General features: G+C 36.3%; 5 protein-coding genes across 6 annotated transcripts; 1 reads left to right on the top strand and 4 right to left on the bottom strand.

The window, feature by feature from the left end:
• Positions 1 to 477: 477 nt before the first annotated feature.
• Positions 478 to 922, bottom strand: LOC18994399 (S-protein homolog 5). Its single transcript, XM_006418041.2, has one exon. The coding sequence runs from the start codon at positions 904 to 906 to the stop codon at positions 508 to 510; it is 399 nt and encodes a 132-aa protein (XP_006418104.2). The 5' UTR covers positions 907 to 922; the 3' UTR covers positions 478 to 507.
• A 480-nt stretch (positions 923 to 1,402) lies between these two features.
• LOC18994398 lies at positions 1,403 to 5,921 on the bottom strand. Of its 2 annotated transcripts, XM_024151956.1 has the most exons (7): positions 5,793 to 5,921; positions 5,205 to 5,297; positions 4,765 to 4,899; positions 4,587 to 4,676; positions 4,346 to 4,496; positions 2,585 to 4,181; positions 1,403 to 2,427 (listed from the first exon to the last, which is right to left on the bottom strand). In XM_024151956.1, the coding sequence occupies exons 1-7, from the start codon at positions 5,838 to 5,840 to the stop codon at positions 1,551 to 1,553; spliced, it is 2,991 nt and encodes a 996-aa protein (XP_024007724.1). In that variant the 5' UTR covers positions 5,841 to 5,921; the 3' UTR covers positions 1,403 to 1,550. The 2 variants fall into 2 exon arrangements, with proteins under 2 accessions (XP_024007724.1, XP_024007723.1); XM_024151955.1 differs by lacking the exons at positions 4,587 to 4,676; positions 4,765 to 4,899; positions 5,205 to 5,297; positions 5,793 to 5,921 and having other exon boundaries at positions 2,585 to 4,185; positions 4,346 to 4,467.
• A 1,373-nt stretch (positions 5,922 to 7,294) lies between these two features.
• On the bottom strand, positions 7,295 to 8,181 carry LOC112084108 (glycine-rich cell wall structural protein). The gene has a single exon (XM_024153009.1). It carries the CDS (start codon positions 8,104 to 8,106, stop codon positions 7,537 to 7,539), a length of 570 nt encoding a protein of 189 aa, XP_024008777.1. The 5' UTR covers positions 8,107 to 8,181; the 3' UTR covers positions 7,295 to 7,536.
• A 616-nt stretch (positions 8,182 to 8,797) lies between these two features.
• On the top strand, positions 8,798 to 9,793 carry LOC18994397. The gene is made up of 3 exons (XM_006418039.1): positions 8,798 to 8,902; positions 9,413 to 9,538; positions 9,644 to 9,793. The coding sequence occupies exons 1-3, from the start codon at positions 8,798 to 8,800 to the stop codon at positions 9,791 to 9,793; spliced, it is 381 nt and encodes a 126-aa protein (XP_006418102.1).
• A 1,296-nt stretch (positions 9,794 to 11,089) lies between these two features.
• LOC112084080 (probable pectate lyase 1) lies at positions 11,090 to 15,282 on the bottom strand. The gene is made up of 6 exons (XM_024152717.1): positions 15,125 to 15,282; positions 14,339 to 14,419; positions 12,392 to 13,034; positions 12,205 to 12,308; positions 11,958 to 12,096; positions 11,090 to 11,884 (listed from the first exon to the last, which is right to left on the bottom strand). Exons 1-6 carry the CDS (start codon positions 15,205 to 15,207, stop codon positions 11,657 to 11,659), a joined length of 1,278 nt encoding a protein of 425 aa, XP_024008485.1. The 5' UTR covers positions 15,208 to 15,282; the 3' UTR covers positions 11,090 to 11,656.

The following is a 15,282-nucleotide window of genomic DNA, read 5'->3' as shown; positions in this document are numbered from 1 at the left end:
CACAGATCAGTTTTGGTCACGAACCGCCTAAAGTTGGAGTTTCTTTTTGCAGCAATTGCTGTAAAAGATTCATCATATTCTTCTTCTGGATACACGTTTTTTTAACTTCTCTTCCTTCGTTCTCCCATCAAAGAGACCATGTCTATCAAGACTCTAAGGAGTGTTGAACCTAAACTGAGCTAAGAGGAGAATGTGACTAGAAGGAAATTGTGCTGATGGAGGGCAGTTACAATAGCTTGGAACATAATGAAAAGATACAAATTGAGAATTAGAGAAATTAGAAATCTCTACATTTATGCTTTCTATGGATCCATTAAAAAAAAAAATGTTTCCTGTGTCGAATTGAATTAACTAAAATAAGTAAAATCTTAAAAATCCTTATATAATCCGAGACGATGAATTGAATCTTAAAAAATATAAGATTAGAAAGGGAATTCTATGTCATAAAAAAACTTTATTATATATTCCATTTGATCATCTATATATCATCATTACGATTATATCAAATTACTTCCATGGGAAACATGCACCTTTTTTACCAAGTCTGCATGCACCATCAGCTTTTATAGTCCAATTACATTGATAGCATAGATCTTGATCTCTCACAGCATCAAATATATCAAACCATTTGAACTGATTTTTCCATTTAAAGCTGCAGAAGAACAATGTTGATTTCCAGATATTTGTTTTAAATTTGAAGTGGTAATCTGTTTTGAAAGACACATTATGAACCCCCAAATCATCATCTTTGGATTTGCAATGAACGGTAAAAGATGGACCGTCAAGACAATTCGTCATCTTGACGATTGTATAGGGCCAAAACGGTGGAAGTGAACCATGACTTGAACCAAATGAAAGAAAAAAAATGATCAAAAAAGCAATATGAAATTTTAGTGGATTTTTCATTGAAAATAATTTTTGTTTTCTTTGTATGTTTAAAGTAATAAGATTGCTATTGAATTTGAATTTTATAGTAATCGAGAATGGCTCGACATTTTCTGTTCGTATATATTATTCATATATGTATATCTAATGCTCCATAATTTCCTATACTAACACCTTTGATGCTCCCATTTGAATAATTACCAAACGAATAAGCAAATCACTAAAGAAGCATTTATTAAGGTTAGATCCGATTCTTAACGGAGGGTGTGAAACTTGTCTAAATAGTAAATACATGAACAAACTCGTTTGTTGGCATTTGATATTTAATTATTCTTTGATAGTTAGTTTCTTCTCTTTTTTTTTTCTTTAATCATCAAATCTGTTTTTCTTTGTCCTTTCTTTGTGCACAGTCTCTTTTTCTATTTTGATATTAAGAGGTAATCCGCTACTAATTCAAATTTCCAGAATTCTTGTCTTTTTTACATAATAACTTTCTATCAAACTTTCCTTCTTTATCAATAACACAATCCATTAGCAGTATTTTTTAAAAAGTTTTAAAAATGTGGCACATTTTCAATTCTTGCCTTAAGCCCCTCGAAAGCTAGGCACAGCACTGAATAAACCCTAATAGACTATTATTATTACTTGATTAGTAAGAAAACATCTTAGTCCGAAGTAGCGAGGCTTACCAAATGAGACACCAAATCTTCAAGACACGAGAACTGATTCAATAAACTCTTTTGAAACTCTTCATTCTCAGTTTCATCTGATCTCAATTCCCTTAGACCCTCGTTGATCCTCTTCATTCCGTTCTGCAATAACTCCACTCCCCTGCTGATTCCTTCTGGAAGTTTCCTTCGCTTGTTCGGTCGTTTATCTACTTCTACTGATCTCTGCTGGTTTCTTACTTCTACAAGCTTCTGCACTGTTGCCTTAACCTCCGTGCCTTCTTTCGAAAGTAACTCGAGTTCCTCTTGCGAAGGTGTAACTGAGAGAAGCGCTTGTTCTCTCTCCAAGAAAATCTTTAATTCCGACATGAACCGCTCTGTTTTTGCTTCTTTTCCGGAAGCTATATCGAAGGCCAGAGCCGCATCTTCAGGTACGAATCTCCATAGCTGATTGCAGCTCGTACGTGCACAGAAATACCCAAACGCAGTAACCGCGTGGTGTACCAAAGCCCAGTGGCGTTTTCTGAGGAGCAAATGGTAGAGTTCCCAGACCGCCTGGCTCTTTGGACAGGTTTCGGCTTCAGACATCTCGTATTTGCTAAGTCCTGATAAGAAGAGAGCTAGGTTCGGCTTCGATTTATGGAGATGATGATTATTAGTTTCTAAAATGAAAAGCCTTTGAAGCTCTCGTAGGACACTATTCATCTCTTGGCAAGTGTATAGCTGCTCGCTTCTTGAGATGATTGATAGTGTTTCGCTGAGAATCTCACTGTAACGATCCCTTGTCGCTTCATCTTTGAAGTATCTGTACTTTTGAATGAGAGCGACGACAAAGTTTAGAGTTTTGGAGTCAATCTCTGATATGCTCATCTTTCTACAAAAAAACAGCAACAAAAGTCAATATCCATTACACTTAATTTTGAGGATCAACTACTAGTATCACATCATATCAACTACTAGTATCTGATTTTGTTATCTCGTGCAATAAGATCTCTAGGGAAGTGAAGAGAGTAGATTTCGTAGCTACTTACAGTATCCGAAGGCAAGCAGAGAGTGCAAAAACTGGAGCTCCAAGCACAGTGTATCTCAAGGAATTCGATGGTTTCTCATTAAAGTCCTCAATGAAGTGGAAGAAATCTGCAGTGATCTGTTTATACGCGTCATTCTTTATTCTGTCTGGAAGAAAATTCAGCGGAAACCCGTCTAACAGCAAGGCTAGATATGCATCTGGTGCAGATTCAGATCTGCTCCCAGTAGAAATGTATTTGTAAACTCGAGCTGTTAAAGATTTGGGGCTGTGAGTAAGAAGAAAGCAGATGGACTTTGTAGTTCTTCTGAGAACGGAATCAGGACAAAGCGGCGCTTCTGATGATGACATTGCCATCATGAACGTGCAAAGTTTGTTAATCATATCAGCCACCAAATCCTCAGTGGCATGACGCACCCAGAAGCACCAGAGTTCCATAATTATCTGCCAGCATAAGAAATGCGGATGCAAGAGATTCTGGAGTAAGAATGTTTCAACCTCTTCCCAGGCAGGAGATGAAGACAGAATAATCATAAGGGTTTTGAGAGATAGAATCAGAGCTGAAAACATCGATTCCCAGATTATTGTCTTCCCAGAACCATCTGCCATCGGAAGCTGAGAGGAAAGGACTGAAGAATAAACCTCTCTATCTATTAATACGTCGAGAAGCCATTGCAGCTTTGTGGCAATTGCAAACTTTGCATCTGCTTCAAGCTCAGAAGAGTACCTCATGACAGACTGGAACTGTACAACTCGGGCCAGGAGCAAACCTCTGGTACTTGTCGCAGATTCAACAGATAAAGACAAAATATCCACCAATGATGGTTTTTCCTGAGAGTCATCGCTCTGATTCTTACAAATTTGGTTTGAGAAACATTGTTCATCAACGAACAACGAATCAAGTAGTTTGCGCCTGAATTCTTGCGTTGCTTCACCTGCGTTCAATAGTGCACTTAGAAGATCTACAGTTGTTTTCTCTAGAAGATCAGTCATTACTTCACTCGCGGATTTGCCATGGGTTTGTTCGCTCAGTGAAACTTTGAAAGCAGATATCATCAAAATGCAGAGTGCTATTTCCTTAAACATCATAGATGCCTGGCTTGGAAACAGCGCCACAACTTTAACAGCGTTGATAAGATAAAATTTCACAGGAAGAAAGACCCTTCTGGCTTCTGTTGCAGATATGTTTTCCTTCGCCGAGCAAGACCAGGCCTCAGCAGCAAATCTCAGAGACTCCTTGATCAGTGATATTAGCTTTAAAATGATTTCTCCAACATCTATCTTAGATACTAATATCTGCTTGTCTATCTGAAGCAACGTAATCACACCCTTCCATGATGTATTAAGAATGGTAACAAGATTGCCACCATCTCTTGCAGCAAGCATACCCAATTCACTCAGAGAATTAACTCCCAGCGTAATTATGCTTACCAAATTACACACAGTATTGCCTTCCTCCATCTTCGCTATTCCTACATTTCCATTAGTCTTAATTTCATTTATGCACTGATTCACTGTTGGAGAGAACTCTTTGCACAGACGAATAAAAGAGTCAATCACCACTTGCGCAGCCTTAAAAATCTCCGAGGAAAAGGATTCAACTTTCTGTCTCAAAAGAAAGGTGAAGAAATTAACAGATGCAAAAACACTAATCTCAATCTACAGTAGTAATATGTAATTTCAATAAAACATATGTTAAACAACCAGTATCATCATACGGTATGAGTAGCTACTGGTGAAAGACTAAGATGATTCCCGAAGATACCTTGGGCATTCAATATCACTTCCTTTGTCAAATTCAGCTGCTCTGAAACAAACTTATGAACTGTTACAGCGGAGGCCTCATCACTCATGGAAACATATTTTCCCATTAGCAGTAAAGCTTGAGCAGAAAAGCGAAGATAATTCAAAAGAAGCTGCATAACATTTATTTTTTAAAACTCAGTTGGCCAGTACTCATTAGCTCTGACAGATTTGTATTTACAGAAACGTCAAACATCAACAACCTGAAAGAAAATGTTTGAATGCTCTTCCTCTTGAGACTCCTCCATCGACATTACAGACATGTGTAAATGTTTTGCACACCATTGGCTTACCTACAACAAGCGGAGTAAGAAAAGTTAACACAGCAACACTCCCGAGCTGAGGTTCAGCAAATACACATCAAAACTGAAAATAATGTACCTTAGAACCAAAAGCAAGAAAGTATTGAGAGCAGTCAGGCCGTTCCAAAGCTAGGTATTTCGAAGCCACAGGGAGAATTGCCTTGTTCAACAAACACTGGGAAACGTCAAGACATGTGAAGTCTTCCCAGAGTGTCTATACTGCTATCAAGGAATACTTGAAACATGCCAGAACGGACCACTTAGGGGATTTTCTAATCATCTTAATACAATTGAAGCATCGTAGTATAGCAGCAATGCATGTGACAGATAAATTCATCTCTTAAGTGTTCACAGCAATCCTGAATTCTCTATTATAAACGATATTTTCCTTGAAACCAACGATCACAAGCATAGAGAGAGACTACATATCTAGGTTTCGATTTTAAACATAGTTTGACAGCTATTGCAACTTAGCATAAATGAGGAAACAGAAGAGAACATAAAAGTATGTATGGATACTGTTAAGCTCTCCACAAAAGAGGGCACATCAGAATTCTCTTCTGTATCTAACTGACATAGCCGTGTGAGTAGTTGAACCCGGTTCTCGATGAGCTGTTGTACAAATATGGAAGAAAGTGAAGCTCGTTAGACCTATGAGCTAATAATTTGCAACTCCTTCGAGTAAATCCGAATCAATTCTATAGAACGCATAGCAAGTCTCAGCTAAAACCATTCTTAATAGCTGCAACTCCTAATGTTCTACTCCTTCATACATCCTCGAAAGGAACAAACATACATATACACATGAGAAAAAACATGATTAGGCTGATAACAGTATTAAGCTGCGGAAACTCAATCCAGGCCATATAATGAAGAGAACTTAATCGGACGGATAACTAAGGAGAAAAAAAAAATAAGAAATCGGATTTTTGTTAATCTAAAAATGGAGAAGAAAGATGGGCAAACGGAGAGGATTCGTCGAATTCACAACCGGAAGCGATAAAAATTCTCCAGAACAAATGGTACTAAACAATCAGATGATTTTGGCTGGAAAAATTAAAGAAACCTAGAAAAGCAATCAAAGCTGGAAACAAAGAAGAACCTTACATCGGAAGATTTTATCTCTCCGAGTATCCTCATCGCATTGTTCTCCATCTCTTTCCCTCTCCCTCTCACTCTCACTCTCACTCTCGAATTTTGATTTCAATTTTTGTTAGTGTGAGAAATTGAGAATGGCTCTTACTTCTTAGCTTCCCGCTCTTCACATTTCGGCTATTGAGAAATTTTCAGGCCTACTTGTTTTGCTTTCGAAGATATGTATAGGCCCGTTGGATCTTATTGGGCTTTAAACCTAGCTCAGCTCCTACATATATTTAATTTATATATGAAGATTAAGATTAGTCTAATTTGGAATTTTTGAACGAGTGAGAGATATTTAAATTTCAACTAATGTGATGTCTGGAATTGTTGAGACTTAAGAGTAAGACCATCTGTGAAATGAAATTTTAATAATAAAATATAATAGAGAGTCGTTATTAAAAAATATACTATATTAGAGTGACATATAAACATAAATACAAATACAGAAGAAAGACATCGTAATTAATTGCTAGCGATGTAAATTTAAGTTTGCCCCAGTGAAAGAGACTATAATAAGAGACGACAATGCATGAAATGGCACAACAAGTGTTTGACATGCAAATCGTATCTTCTTTAATTTTTGTCACTCTCATCCCAACGCAATTATTACGTCATTTAATATTGCTTGCTTATACATTATGGATTCTTGCTGACTTCCCCACATTTATTATATGTTTATTAAATGTTTAAAAAGTTGTCAAAACAAAATGTTCATTAAAACATAACAAATTCGCATAAGAATTTCCTATGATGAACCATGCTTTAAAGAATAATTGGATCAGCCCTGCGAATTCTTTTGCAAAAAAAAATTCCAAACAATAAAAATAGAACTCTTAGTAAATAGGATCGTTAATCATACTATACTACAATTTCAAATTCTCAAACGTTGATCGTTATGTTCGTGAAAACTTAAGATATCATCTTAGAATATACTATATTTTAAGTATGGATCACGACATTTCACACGAATCATATGCACGTAGATCAGCTAATTATGCAATTTATTATCAGTTTATCTATTAGCTTCTATTCAACTTTCGATGTTAAACACGGGTTGGATTGATTCGTTTGAAATAATTTCTTTTATTTGAATTTGGATATTTGATTTCCGTTCAGTCCGAATTTTTAGTATAGTGTAACATATAAAAAATCTCGATGCGGAAAGTTTGTACTACATCTTCTTACAAAAACAAAAACAAAAGCGTTGATACTATATCCATTTTTTATGTCCCTTTTTTATATGAGTAATGTTTTCTAATTTTTTTTTGTCTTATTCTACTAAACGATGTTTTTTAAATTTACGTAGTTACTGATTACTGTTTACATTTTAAAATTTTAGAATTTTATATTGCATGAGTAGAGTTTATAAACGTCAGCGTAAGTTCAAGCAAAATCCATTGTACAAATATCGTTATAAGCCTTAATAAATCATTTCTTTAAACTTGATTTTGAACATGCACAATCAGGAAAAGAAAGAACATCATAGTTAACCAAAATGAACCGTAACTAATGATAAACGATTAAACATATATAGAGAGTCACACATTACATAACACGAAGGCCGAATTTGAAGCAAACGAGAAAATATGTCATCAGTCACACTAATGATCACCCAATGAAAAAGACCAACAAAGACATCCGAACTAATTAATTATTCCTTAATTAAACCCTAACAAACAAAAACTCTCTCCACCAAAGCTTCATATCGTCATCAAGGATGTGGAACGATCCCGCCGCCAAGGCCACCGACCACGCCGTGTCCACCGCCGATACCGCCAACACCACCAATACCACCTGCTTTACCGATACCACCACCACCAATTCCGCCTAGACCGCCTAAACCACCTCCGGTTCCGCCTAGACCGCCAATACCACCAATACCACCTGCTTTACCAATACCACCACCAATTCCACCTCCAGCTCCACCAAGACCTCCAACACCACCTAGACCGCCTCCTACACCGCCTAGACCATGAAAGCCACCGATTCCAGCTGCACCGCCTATGCCACCGTATTTACCGATACCTCCCACGCCAGCGTAGCCACCAACTCCGGCGAATCCACCGACTCCTCCTACTGCTCCGATGCATTTTTTGTCACCGATATTTTTTGGTGGTAATTTACCAGCTGCGTTTGCATGCACGAGGGTTGTTGTTGTTGCATCGTCACCTGTCGTCGTCTTGCCCTCATCAAACTGACCACTCGGCACTTGACGAGCACGTGCATGAACGAATAACATGGCGAGCAAGACACAAACGACGACTGACAAAACTCTCGACATCTCTCTCTCTCTCTTCTCTCTCTCTATATATATTTTATATATTCTATTTATCGTTGAGGTTTTACAATGCGTTTCTTAGGGTTTATATAGCAAAATGTAAGGTTGGTGACGGTTGAAAGTCATAAATTTGGATGTGAACAAAATTTATAACATGTTTTCTTTAGTAAAGGCTGTCTGATGATACAACTATGCGATTGACAACTGATTGGTCCAATTTTAAATGTTGGTTTCATTTTTATTTTTGTGTATGCTGTGACTGGCTAGTGTTTTCAGGCACTACAGCAAGCGAGATTATTTGAACCACATTTTAATTCGGTTAACATGTTTTCGTTTTTTAAAGTGTGAATGATACTTGTAGTCAAATCAAACCATGTATAAATCATAATTAATTTTCCTAATATATGGTTGACAGCCATAGGGGAAAAAAACGAAGATCAAGTCTATGGCCGAACAATTGGGGTTTGTGTCTAATTTTAAAGACAAACCACAAAGAATCCTATAACTGCTCATAACCGGACGATCGGAATTGAGACCGCGATGGAAGGGGTGATCATAAATATAAATAAAGCTTTTCGATAGAGTTTGCGTCTCTTAGGATTAAAATCAGTAAGATCTTATTTGCGAGGGATTTATTTATTTATTCTCTCGAACGTTTCTATAATCTCATACAAAAGTTACGATGCATTCGTTAATGCTTTCTTCAAAATTGGCCGAAGCTCTGATCTCTAGTGGAAAAACGGCAAGGAGCTTTCCACTCTGCAGGGCATTCGTTTCAGCGTCACCAAGGCCATTACAAGTAACATTCAGTGGACTTGTGCTCTTAATTAACAAGATTATTTATCATATTTATTGTTCATTTGGTTTTGGTAGAGTCTAGTCGTTTCTAGCTAGCTTCGAGTATCTAACGAATAAAATGGAAACTGTATATTGAATATTTTATTATTATTAAAAGTGTTAAAAAATACAGTCCACTATATAAAATATGCTGATATCTACTATTAACATATGGTTTGATGGTAACTCGTATCGTATCACAATTATATAGGATATTGCGTAAATCGCGATTTTTATTTAGTAAGATTAGCAACAAAAATCTACGAAAATTTGTCACTCCATCAAGAATATTATCAACTGATTTAGTGTTTGTATAATGTTCACCGAACTTTTCATTCTATTTCACATAACTTTGTCATGATTTGGCACCTCTGCAAAGCTGCCAATCAAAACCCTAACGAACTTTGCTATAAACTATATATAGACGTAGGGTTGAGTTTGATTGTGGAATGTGTTGAATATATGCCAACAGGGGAAAGAAGAGGCAGAGCAATGCCAAAAAGTGAAAGAAGCAGCAGAGGCAGTGAAGGAAGGAGCGAAGCAAGTGAAGGAAACCACCGAGTATATCCAAGATGTCGCTTCCACTACGGCTGGCCGCGTAATTAATTAACTCACATTTTAAGATTTGATTGTCTTCATTTACATAAATATATTTATTATTTGATGATTATGACATTTATATTTCATTGATTTGGTTAAATAGGTGACTAAGATGACAAAAGATGTGACGGAAAAAGTAACTGAGACGACAGATACTATTACTGAAAAAGCTAAAGGATCCGTATCTGGAGTTTTGGGCACAGCCAAAAATGCTACCGATATCATCAAGAACAAGATCCTAGGCGGCAATTAATCATCACATATACATATTTAAATACTTAATATATATTTATGTATGTTTAATAAATTAAATAGTATTTTCAAAAACTTTGGAATTTTATGATCCGGATAACCGGATGGACCGGACGGACCGGACCAATGATATCTCTAAACCGTGAATCCAATTCTTGTAGTTATTATGTATTTTTTTAAAGCAGAAAACCTTAAAACCTGAACTGATGATATTGAACTAAATGGAAACCGAATCAACACTCTTTTGGAAAACCTCTGGACTACGTAGAGGCTCTGTCGCAGCTTTTGTGTAGCATAATATTGGCTTTTATGGAAGCTTTAACAATTTATGGCCTGGTCGTAGCATTAGCGCTTTTATTTGCGAACCCTTTTGTTTAATCCTAGAAATCAGAAAATTCTGAATTTTTTTTTCGTAGTTTTTTTAATTCTATCAAGATTTAACTCCTACAATTATTCATTGAGACAACAACCCTTGGGAAGGACTAATTTGAGGATGGGGAATTAGCATATACGATGTATGGTCTCCTTAGAGATGATTGAGATTTGTGTTGGAAGGAAGAATAAATTAAAGAGATTTATCTTAATTGATTTGGTTGGGTCAAGCTGTAAAGCTAATCACTGAAATGTTTTTTTTTTTTTTGTAAATGCTACAGATGTGTTATCTAACGCTGTACAATTGTTTAATATTAAGTGATACTAAATCAATATTTATATATGTTCGATTTGTACATGACGAGAAATTTGTACAAAATAAAGCATTTTTAAAGGCATATTCCATGGACTTTTAAGTTGTAGATAATCTATGCTCTAAATTGTCTGTTAAGTTGTAGGTAAACATAATTATTCTCAATAAAACCTTAATGATGGTGAAAATAAAAAGGTTATCACCATCTGTCTGAACATTTCATTTTCCTTGTGGTTTTTGAGCTTTTTTTGTCATGTGTGAGCACATGGAGTCGATTTAGCGTGTTTTAGGCTTCTCTTGCTTTTCATGTTAACAATCAACTTTCCAATGCAAAAAGCCAAATCAAACTAGATATGTTAATTTTTCTTCCCAACAAAAAGATATGCTTTTAAGAGGAAAAGTATATATCAAGGAACAAACCTTTAAAATAGGGGGAAAACCTAATAAGTAATATAGTTAATATTATATTTTTTTTACCAAAATCCAGAGTAAGCTTAAGATTTATGTAGATTCATTAACAGGTTATCACGGTCTCTATAATTTGTCGCAATTAAACTTTTATGATGTTTAAAAATGAAAATAACGTTGATGCAAAGGGTTTATAATCCCCCAATAACTATTGGTTGCTTGCTTCAATAGCTAAAAAGTACAATGATGACAGGTTACAACCACATGGGAAAATAAAGCTAACAAATCAAGCCAACCAAAAAAGAAAATACAAAGAAAAGTAGATAGATTCACAAATCATTTAGACTCTATATTAAATTATAAACCTTAAAAAACCCTTTAACAAAAAAGAAGAAAAAAAATTATAAACCTTAAGAAATACGAAAAAAAAAAAAGAAAGAACAAGACATAATATTCTTGTTTTTCCTGAGTAGATGACAGAGACAGAGGAAGAACAATCTGAGTTGATCAGACAGAACCAACAACACTTCGGGAGTTTCTCTTTTACATGAAAGGTTGGTTTTTTCCCCTTTTCTTGTTTTAACTTGCGGTTAAAGCAAGCAAACCCGAGGTTGAGAAAAATCGACTCAAACACACACCCAAAAAAAAAAAAAAAAGATAATTGGCTTTGAAATGACAAATGTGTGAAAATATACACTTTTGTCTGAATATAATGGACGCTGGTTTTGAATTTTGGTGGTAATGGTGGGGTGGGGAGGAGGTTAAAAACAACTATGAGGAACATTGACGCCCTCTGCGACAAGGTAGAGCTCCGGCGTCGGAAGTAATGGTTGCGACCAATGAAGAGGATTTAGCGGCGAGGCTAGAAGCACGTGCGTAGCTACCGGAGGCGGCGGCTCCTGAAGAAGTGAAGTAAGCTCCGTTCTGAAGCAAATCACCTTCTGATCTCCAATTCCATCCTTTCCAATGACTCGCCGGTGTGTCCACTCTCTTCGTCACCTATCAAAAACATTCAACATCATAATGTCACAAAACCACTCTTTGGTTTCACTGATTTTGATTGAGTTATTACCTCTTTAGCGAAGGGGTTTTTCGGAGCGGCGTAACGGTTTCCTTGACTGTTGATTGTCGGGCTTGCGCTTCCACCGATCGCGTACATTTCCCAGTGAGTGTAATCGTTGTTCACGACATGGAAATACCCGTGTCGACACCTGCAAAAAAAAGTTCCGCACTTGTTCAGAAAACAAATCATAGAAACAGAGCATACTCTGTTCTTTATACCTTATTCAAAATATACTCTGTTTTTGTTATATATATACCTCGGCATTCTTTGAATAAGTCCGACACCAAAATGATTATAAGCAATGGTAACTTGCATAGCTTTATCCCTCATGTAAGAATCACTATGTCCGAGCAACATAACCTGTTAAAAAAAGATCAAAACACATCATCAGAATTCGAATTCCGCAACAAAAAGACTCGGGTAAGAAGTAACGATGCAAGAACCTCGTTGTGGTGAGTTAAGTGGTTGTTGGAGATGGTAATAGCCGTAGAGCCCATAACTGCATCCACAAGCCCATCAGCGCAATGAGACAACGAATTGTGATCAATCCAAACATGACTCGATCCAAAGATCGAAATCGCGTCACCATCGGCCATCGTTCTCCACCCAAAATGCGTCTCTGAGCTTCTCACCATAGCGTTACCGGTAGGTCTACAGTCATGAATATGCAATCCGTGAACAATCACGTTCGTCACATACTGAATCGTGATGCAACCGCCGTTTGCGATGTGAACGTTTGCGCCGCGTCCGTCAATCGTTTTGAAGCTGTTAACGATCAGCTCTTGTTTTAACTGAATCACCATATCGCGTTTGAAAACGATCCATAGTGGTCGGTTTTGGATCACGGCGTGACGTAATGTCCCCGGTCTAGGATTAACCGGATTGTCGTCTCTTGGATCGGTGACTACGTAGAAACGCCCGTCGCGACCGCCGATCGCGTTTCTTCCGAATCCGATTCCGCAATCAGCTAGGCGTTTGCGGTTCTTGTGCCAATTGCGATCGCATCGCCAACAATCATCGATTGGGTTGCCTGTTCCGCAAGTAAAGTAACCCAGCTTCCTCCTCTCGGTATGGTTTCTTACACTCCTGTAGGACCATGCCCGGTTTAGATTGGTTTCATTTTATTTTTATTAACCGGATCTCTCACACAATATAATTCCAAAAAAAAAAAATTCAAATCACATCAGAACATGTGCACATGGTTGATGATAAATACTTGTATATTTTTAGACTTTTTTCCATAGACGTGTGTCGGTGGGATTAGGTTCTCTGGCTAAGATTCTTGATGCGAAGGACGTTAGAGATAACCGCTAAATACGGACAAACAAATAATCGCCGTTGGATAAAAACGATCAAGCCCGTCCGTTTTAACAGATACCGTTTAGGGATCTTATTGTTTTTTGACCGTATAAAGCGTTAATATTCTGTTACGACCACATGGGAACTGTCCAAAATAATTTTAAAACGTAGCAATATCTTTTCAAAATGTACAAAGAAATAAGCAATTTTAATTGTACGTATTTTGATAGTAAATATAACGAATCCGCAGTGTGTACTCAGCCGTATATATATGGTTGGTGATGTGAAAGATAATTAATTTTGGGGAGGACATGATATACATATAGGTTTTCTTTTCTTTTATATGAATATATAAATACCGTATATTTTTTTTTGCAATAATGCGTTGGACACGGATCTGCCAAGCATGAGTGCATGTGGTGTTTTGCGGTGAAAACTGTCTGTTCTAAGTATTAGTTCAACAACATTGAAAAAGGAAATGAGAATTCTTATAAATAATATTCAAATACTATATTGAGAAAGAATAGAATGAACTACCTTTAAAAATATCAATGCATGAAACATGTAGTAGGTGATATAAATATGTATACTTTTTCATAAAAATATTCTAAGAAATGGAAAAGAGGGAAAAAGTTACAATAAATGTCTTATTTGATGGAAAATAATACTAATATAAATCTTACTTAAAGAAATGATCCTGACAGAAATAATTAATGGCAAATGTTCACGGGAAGATCACACTGGTAGCAAGAATAAATTAATCGCAAACACTATATTTGTCATAGTATATAAATAGTGTGAAGTGTGAACATGGGGATTTTGTAAATGAGATATAATATAGTTAACAAAAAAATGTATAAAGTTGGTTAGAGAAGAAATAAATGTGACAGCTTTTGTAGGATGGGGTCTTGATTCAACAATAGAATGAAACAAAAGTCACAACACAATTGTAAATGAATCATAGTTAGGAATTATAGGACCATACCCAATCGTATTGTACTTCTATGACTTTTTTTCCCCCACTACTTATATACATTCACATGATCATTTTTAAGAAAATAATTAAATAAAAATGAAATTATAATACTTACATTTCAGCCATGGCGATAACTTCGTCCGCTACTTCATCTGGATTCGTCACTGCGTGTTTGTTCCATTCGTTTTCGTCCGATCTAAAATTATTTTTTGGAAAATCATTAGAGAATTAGAAAACTAAAATTGAGAATCTAGAGGAAATTAATGATTGCGAATATATAGCAATGTTTTTTTAATTTAATCATTGGAGAAAGCACGCAACTACACTGCTCAATAAAATTCACTAATCCGGAAAAACCGTTAGAGAGAGAGAGAGCATTTTCGACATAATTATTAAATGACGAAACTAACACTGTCGAACAATTCCGACGGGCGTACGCATTGTCGGAGGCCAAAACAGTAAATTAACGGAAACAGAGTCAAGTGTATCTACACACTAGCGTTGACTCATGTGTGCAACTAAAAAGCGGAATGTACGGTCTAGATCGTTGGATCTGGATCACAACACAAATCTCAACGGTTCAGATCATTTATTTTAAAGAATGAGGGAGTATTGTATTGTAGTAAGAGATCGAAAAGGCGATAAAAAAACAAAAGGTATTTTCTCCTGCTGCTAATTTTGTCGGTTAAAAAAGAATTAAAAGCAGTAAAATGAATATTTTTAATATCTTTCCTGGGAATTGTTCTTTGTAATCTGGGGGGAAAATGTAGCTCGAGAACGAAAAATGGTAACGAATGACTAATGTAAAACAAATAAACAAAAGAAATCTTCTACTATGTATCGAGAAAAACAGAGATTTATAACATTTCATAAGAAACCAGAGAGATGTAGAGATGAAGACCTAGAGAGAGTTGAGTTCTCCATTGCTCCAACGAAGAAGAGTAGACACATCATAGCTAAAAGCCATGTCGGAAGAACCGCCATTGGAGCAGAAGCTGACCGAAAAGTGTTTGTTGTGGCCCGAGAAAAGTAGAACAGAGGAAAGAGAGGAGTGAGGGT

The sequence above is a fragment of the Eutrema salsugineum genome, unplaced genomic scaffold, assembly GCF_000478725.1.
Source record: "Eutrema salsugineum unplaced genomic scaffold, Eutsalg1_0 scaffold_5, whole genome shotgun sequence".
In the NCBI taxonomy this organism is placed as follows: Eukaryota; Viridiplantae; Streptophyta; class Magnoliopsida; order Brassicales; family Brassicaceae; genus Eutrema; species Eutrema salsugineum.
Note: the sequence above shows the minus strand (reverse complement) of the source record. Positions and strands in the feature narration are given on the sequence as shown.